The 6,772-nt window shown below is 54.5% G+C and overlaps 1 protein-coding gene across 1 annotated transcript; it reads left to right on the top strand.

The window, feature by feature from the left end:
* The first annotated feature begins 3,355 nt into the window (after positions 1-3,355).
* EMD (emerin) lies at positions 3,356-5,565 on the top strand. The gene is made up of 6 exons (XM_090265727.1): positions 3,356-3,597; positions 3,752-3,859; positions 4,020-4,097; positions 4,314-4,447; positions 4,901-4,947; positions 5,030-5,565. Exons 1-6 carry the CDS (start codon positions 3,516-3,518, stop codon positions 5,361-5,363), a joined length of 783 nt encoding a protein of 260 aa, XP_090121853.1. The 5' UTR covers positions 3,356-3,515; the 3' UTR covers positions 5,364-5,565.
* The last annotated feature ends 1,207 nt before the right edge of the window (positions 5,566-6,772 follow it).

The raw sequence follows: 6,772 nt of genomic DNA, 5'->3' as shown, positions 1-6,772 counted from the left end.
GCTGTGCTGGAGCTTATGGCCATGGCTATCCTTCAAGGAGGGAAACTTCCTTCCACAGGCATTGCCAAGAGTATAATAAATAGGTGAAGGGGCATGAAGGAGGCAGTGGCCATGTGACTGGATCTTGGGACCCCCCCACCTCCATTTGAATCCTCTCTTTACACTTGTGCCTCCCTCCCCCTCCACATATACCCCCTCCACACATGCAGCTTTTGGTTTCTGCTTCTTCAAGGTCTAGGGAAAACAACGGTTTGTACAGCACCAGCTGTTCCCTGGTTTTTAAAAAAGTCATAAATGAAAGACATGTTCTTGTGTGGAAGGTTTTGGAAAACCACTAGAACCAGCTCCATTCCTGCTGCTAGGTCAGGCTGACTCTCCAACTGGCTGTGCCAACAGCTCCCAGATGAACCAATGTTTCTAGGGTTGGAACACAAGGTGTTCTTTAAGAGGCTTTCACTGTTTTATGTTGCTTGTAACAATCTCCCACATGTACATTTTCACAACAATCACCATCTTAGGACTTTCATTTCTATCTGAGCTGTTGCAAAGCATTCAAATTCTAGATAAGACCCAAAGGATCTCTAAATCCTTGAAAGGTTAAGTTTTATCTAGAGAAGTATATTTGTGTTGATATTATTTTTCCTTACAGCTTTCAATCTGTCTGTGATTGCAAGTTATACAATATACTGCTTAGAAGCCATTCCCCATCCTTAAAGGAGAAACTTCTTATTCTTGACTTGGACTTGGTGGCTTCCTAGTGTTTTCACCCTGGCTGGTGTTAACATAGAAACTCCTCTTTTTAAACTCTGTTCACCCTTCCCAGGAAGACTCCTGTGGAGGCCTCAGATTTCCTCCAACAGCCCTTCTGAGGACTTGGAACCCCTGCTGGGCTACACTGTCCAGGCCATTGCCATGAGAACTAAATACTGGCTGGGGGAACAGTCCATGAATGAATCACTGCATTCAGTTCCCTTGGGAAAGTCTTCTTTCTCTCTCTCTCTCTCTCTCTCTCTCTCTCTCTCTCTCTCTCTGGTCCCCCAATTCCTCCTCTATGTGATAGGGGTGATGCAGAGGGTCTCTCAGCTCTGATGGTCAAGGGGTCTCCCTGGTTTCTGATGGTCTGGAATGGATCTGTACTGCAGTGGGGCTGTACTTGGGCTCCAGAAGCCCACAGGGTAGGTACAGGGGGCCATCATAGTTTAGTCTCCTGGTGCCATACATGGTGGGACCTCATAATGGGACAGCAGTGGGGGACATAAAAGGCAGAGTGCCGAGGCAGGTGCCAGGGGAGGGGGTGTTCCTTGGGGAGAAGGCAAACCTAGAATTCCTTGACCTCATAAGGAAACAGTTTGGATGCATACAGGGAGGGGTGGCATGGGGAGGGCTGAGTCTCTGGGACATGAGCCAACATTGCAGAAAGAAGGCTTGGAGAGGTGCTGGGGAATGGGCTTTTGCCAAAATTCAAAATTCCATGAGGCAGTCTCTGAGCGGCCAAAGTCCAAAAGCCATCTCTCTCCCTGCTCTGAAGCCATGCAAGTGGCTGGGGATGCACACACCTCCTCCTCATCTTTTATAAGACAGAATGGGCCCTGCCTTTACTCTAAAACCAAGCCAATAATAATTCTTTTAAAAAATATTTTATTTATTTACTTTTAGAGAGAGAGGAAGGGAAGGAGAAAGACAGGAAGAGGAACATTGATAGGTTGCCTCTCGCACAGCCCCAACTGGGGACCTGGCCTGCAACCCAGGCATGTGCCCCGACTGGGAATCGAGCTAGCGACCTTTTGGTTTACAGGCTGGCACTCAATCCACTGAGCCACACCAGCCAGGGCCAATAACAATTCTTTTGAAGGTTTTTGTGTGTGGTCAAACCAGGTCCCCATCTCTTTACCGTTCCCTGTGTGGTCACCTCTTCTCTCCACGAGCAAACCTTCATGGAGAACTGGTGTGTGACCTTTACCAGCTGGGCCAGCCAGCCTGAGTCTGAACCAGATTCCTCCTCTCTTCTGCTTTCTGTCACGAGTTGTCATCTATTGAGACCAGAGACAGTACCTCATTTCCCCATGATCCCAGTTCTGGGCCTGCCCAGGGAGGGGCACCTCAGTTGGCCTCAAACTCTCCACTGGCTCTTTGTTTAGAATCTCCACGGGACAGCTCTGTACTGACAAAGGCCTTTACCAGGCTCCTCAGCAGGCCTTGGTGCCTTCTATGGTTTGCCCCCCTCAGTCCCTAGGTCCCTTGTCCTGGGGGGGCCTGCACTGCCATGACACTGAAGTCCACCTAGACCCAAGTGCTCAGAGCCTGCCAGGCCTTACTGGAAAGCCCTGAACAGGTCCCCATGGGTCTGGAAGGCCCTCCCTGGCCCCCTGCTTGGCCATCTCCTGGGTCACACTGGGATGAGGAGAGGAAACCCCTAGTGCCCCAGGTGGATGGCAATCCTAGGCGGACACTAGGCCCTCTGCCAGTGTCCATTGGCATGCCCGACCCCTTCCAAGACTACTTGTTCCTGGAGTGCTGTCAGCCTCCTGGCCCAGTGCCCCATTTCCTCCAGGGTAGAGCAGGGAGGGAGGGAAGTGGTGGGGATCGCCGGGCGCAGGCGCAGAGGCCAGAACGGTGCAGAACAGAAAGGCCTGCCGGGGAGATAGGGTGGGTCTGGGGTAAGGCCTGGGGGCAGCCTAGGCCCCAGCCTCTTCCAGCACTCAAAGCGCTCGGAGCAGCGCCTAGCCCAGTCCCTTTGCTCTCCAAGGATTCACCATTAGGATCCAGCTCCTTTCCGCTCCTGCCGGGCTGGCCCACCGGGGTGCGGCCAGAGAACCCCAGATTCTGGAGCCCGAAGGTAGCGGGAGCTGCGGGAATGTGGCGCGCCCACGTGACTCATGGAGGGCAAACAACGCCAAGTGCGCCGGCCCGGTCCCGCTCCCAGGTCCTGGCCGGTTTCTGCTGGTTCCAGTCACAGGGTCCTCATTCTTGCCCCAACACACAAGCGGGTGACATCTGGGCTCGCTGGCCTGGCCCCGCCCCGCCCTGCTTCCCTGTTCCGTCGAGTCTACTCATTTCCCTCGCCACAGGACCGACCCTTTCTCGGGTCTGGCCTAAATTCCACAGTTTGTGACGCCTGGCTCCCCGACCCCGCCCCTTCCCCTGGGCGCGCAGCCCCGCCTGCTCCTCTTGTCCCACCGGTCCGTACTGCTTTGGCTCCTGCTCACCCCCGCCCCTCTTTCGCCTCTAGCCAATCCCGCCCGTTTGTGACGTCCGGGCTCACCATCCCTCCCTCCTCCTTTCGCTCACTCCCAAAGCCATATGGGTCTGCGCTGGCTGCCTCATCGCGGACTGGCTCCGCCCCGCGCGGCGCGCGCAGCCCGTGGAGCCCGCGGTTGTGACGCGAGCGTGACGCAGGCGTGACGCCGGTTCTGCCGCTCCCGAGGCGCTCGAGCTGTACTGACCGCACTCCGAAACAGCCGTAACTAGGCCTGTGTTGCCAGGCCCGGGTTGCCCCCAGCCTTCTTCCGCTAGCCATGGACGACTACGCGGTCCTATCGGACGCTGAGCTGGCCGCCGTGCTGCGCCAGTACAACATCCCGCACGGACCTGTCGTGGGTACGCGGCAACGGATGGGTCCCCTCCCCGCGCTCGGCCCTCTGGCCCCCTCTCCCTGAGCCCTAGCCCCTCCTGGGACTCCCTCCTCAGGCTCCAGGCCCACGCCCCTGACCACCCCACGCCCCTGACCACTCCGCGCCCCGTGTCTGGCCAGGCTCCACTCGCAAGCTGTACGAAAAGAAAATCTTCGAGTACGAGACCCAGAGGCGGAGGCTCTCGCCCTCGAACTCGTCTGCATCCTCTTTCTCCTATCGGTTCTCCGGTGAGGCCCTTACCCTAGAGCCCCACCTGCTCTCTGTGGGAACAGGGTTTGGGCTATAGGGAGGATTGGGTCGCGCGGGTGTGGCAGGGCGCTCGCCAGGAGGGACATGGTAAAAGCTTGGGGACAAATGGTCCTTCTTGCCCCCCCCCCCACCATTCAGATTTAGATGCAGCATCAGTGGACTCGGATATGTATGACCTGCCCAAGAAGGAGGACGCCTTACTTTACCAGAGCAAGGGTAAGGCACCTGTGGGGTGGGCCCTGACATCTTTATTCTACACTTTCAGGGACCTCAGTGTCAGGGAGAACCTGAAATCTCAATCCCCACTGTCTCTCATTATTCCTAGAGGGGAGAAACTGTGTCACAGGCCCCAGATGGGATTCAAATTAGGGCCATTGGTCCAGGTGGGGGACACCACTGCCCCCTCTACTAATGCTGCCTCCCCTTTCCAAGGCTATAATGATGACTACTATGAGGAGAGTTACTTGAGCACTAGGATTTACGGAGAGCCCGAGTTTGAGGGCACATCCAAGGGGTTCCGCCAGCCCTCGGCTTCACTCTCAGATGCTGACACCTTTCATCACCAGGTGAGCTAGCTTTCAGGCACCCTGTGCTTGGGTACACCCTCAGGGGTTCATACCTCAGTTTAGATAGATAAATCAAGGATGCTCCTGGGTGCAAATGGTGGCTCTCAAGACTCCAGGGAGAAATGGGGTCAGGAGATACCTGCTTGGACAGGGCCTTTCTTTGGGGGTCTATCAGAACCGTTTAACTAGAGCACCCTGATCTGGGATTTTGGTTTGAGCTCTTTGAGAATCCTGGGCAAGAAAGTAGGGTGTAGGCAGCCAAGACAGCCACTGAGCAAGTGGCAAAGCCCTACATACATGAAACCAGGAATTTAGAAGGGTTCTGGATGGGGTACAGGGCCCTGGCCTTTAAGCGATGGTCAGAATAGGCCAGCCAGGGAAATTTGCACTGAGATGTGACAGGACCATGCTGATCCTGCCAGTCAGTTTCTTCACCCTGATTCTCTTTTTTAGGTGCATGATGATAGTCTTTTCTCTTCTGAAGAGGAGGGCAAGGATAGGTAAGTAGTGGGGAGGGCCAGGTTCCAGGACTAATTCTGGGCCCAGGTCCTCCTGGCCCATCTGCTCCTCTCTTTGCCTCAGGGAACGCCCCGTGTATGGCCGGGACAGTGCCTACCAGAGCATCGCGCACTACCGCCCTGTTTCCAACGTTTCCACAAGCTCCCTGGGCCTCTCCTATTATCCCACATCCTCTTCCACCTCTTCTGTGTCCTCATCTTCATCTTCCCCCCCATCATGGCTCACCCGCCGTGCTATCCGGCCAGAAAAGCACGCCCCTGGGGCTGGTCTGGGCCAGGACCGCCAGGTCCCACTCTGGGGCCAGCTGCTCCTTTTCCTGGGTTTTGCTGCCTTCCTGCTCTTGGTGTACTACTCCATCCAGGCCGAGGATAGCAACCCCTTCTGGACGGAGCCCTAAGGATCTGACTGGCTTCATGGCCAGCTACTCTTGGAAGTCCTGGCCAAATGCCTTACCAGTGTTTGCTTGGGGAGGGGGGTGGGGGGATTTTCTGTGTGTTCTAGCTTTGGGGTGCTGGGCCTGGCCTGGGGTAGTGCTTGCTCCCCCTTGCCTTGTCCTGCCTTGTCCTGCCAGGGAGGCAGCAGACCCAGGCCCTCCACAGCAGGGCCTTCCTCTGAAGTCTCCTTGCCCTGCTTTCCTCTGATCCTTAGGGCCCGGGAGGGCAAGACCCTTCTCCTGGAGAGGAGAACATAGTTGTTGTCATTGCATGCCTCCTGTTCTTGTCACCTTGTTGGGATTAACCAAAGGCCACCCTGACTTTTGTTTTCGTGGACACACAATAAAAAGACCGTTTATTTTTAATGAGTTGGTTCTTCCTGCTAGGGGTGGGGTTGGGCTCCTCTGCTTGAAGCCTCCACCCTGGGTCTCCAGGATTACCACCTGTCTTTGTTGGTTCTTCCTTTTTGCTTTGGGCTTGGGGTAGGGATCATATTCTACCCACAGAGAAGTTTGTGCTTTGTGTGTGGGGTCCACTCCTAGACCTCTTATAACTACTTATGAAAATTACTGCGGAACCACAGAGTGTGGAAAGCCCAGTTGGAAATGCAGGCAAGGCTGCATGCACAATGCTGGCTGCAGATGTTTTAACTAGGAAGAGCTAACGCCAACCTCAGGGTCTTAAGGGCAGCTGTGCTCAGTGCGCCTTATCTTCTGGAGAGCTGCTTGTTTAATGACATAGGGAAGGCTCCCAGTACTCCAAAATGCCCCATCATCTGTGGGTAATTTGATTCTTCAAATGACTGTATTGTTTAGGTTTTCTATCATAGGTATTTCATAATATTCAAGTTTTACATATACTTTTTTAAATGCATGCTAAGGAAACCCAGGGTAGAATGCCATGTGAGGTTGTGCATCCTATTGGTACACTGCCAGCAAAGGTAGGGAAAACATGGAGGGGCTGGCATCTGCTCCAACCAGGCAGATGGGAAGCAGAGGTGAGGCCAGGGCTTCCTGGACAGGTGAGGCCCTGGCGTCAATCCATCTTACCTCTGGCCAGCTCCTTGTTACAGGTGGTAGGACTCAGTAGCCCCCAGCTTCTCACCTGGCACAGTGTCCATGCAGCACCAGCATGTACACCCATGGGCTGCTGAGCCTTTGAGGCTCTCAGCTCTCTTGGCCACATGGCCAGCTTGGGTCAGGGCTGGGACTGGGACCTCCCTATCTCCAGTTCTTGGCAATTCTCTTTGCTGCATCCTAGTCTCATCCCACATTTGTTGTGTGTTTTCCTGAAAGTAACACATGCTTTTTGTGCATTTAAAATATACAAAGGAATGAAAAAAATGAATTCCTTTTGTTTTTTTCACCACTCC

The sequence above is a fragment of the Furipterus horrens genome, unplaced genomic scaffold, assembly GCF_987537825.1.
Source record: "Furipterus horrens unplaced genomic scaffold, mFurHor1.1.pri manual_scaffold_55, whole genome shotgun sequence".
In the NCBI taxonomy this organism is placed as follows: domain Eukaryota; kingdom Metazoa; phylum Chordata; class Mammalia; order Chiroptera; family Furipteridae; genus Furipterus; species Furipterus horrens.
This window is presented reverse-complemented; position numbering and strand designations above follow the sequence as displayed.

Coding starts and splice junctions, on each gene's coding strand:
- EMD (XM_090265727.1), top strand. CDS start 3,516: ATGGACGACTACGCGGTCCTATCGGACGCTGAGCTGGCCGCCGTGCTG. Junction 4,098..4,313: donor CTTACTTTACCAGAGCAAGG/GTAAGGCACCTG, acceptor CCCCTTTCCAAG/GCTATAATGATGACTACTAT. Junction 4,448..4,900: donor CTGACACCTTTCATCACCAG/GTGAGCTAGCTT, acceptor TCTCTTTTTTAG/GTGCATGATGATAGTCTTTT.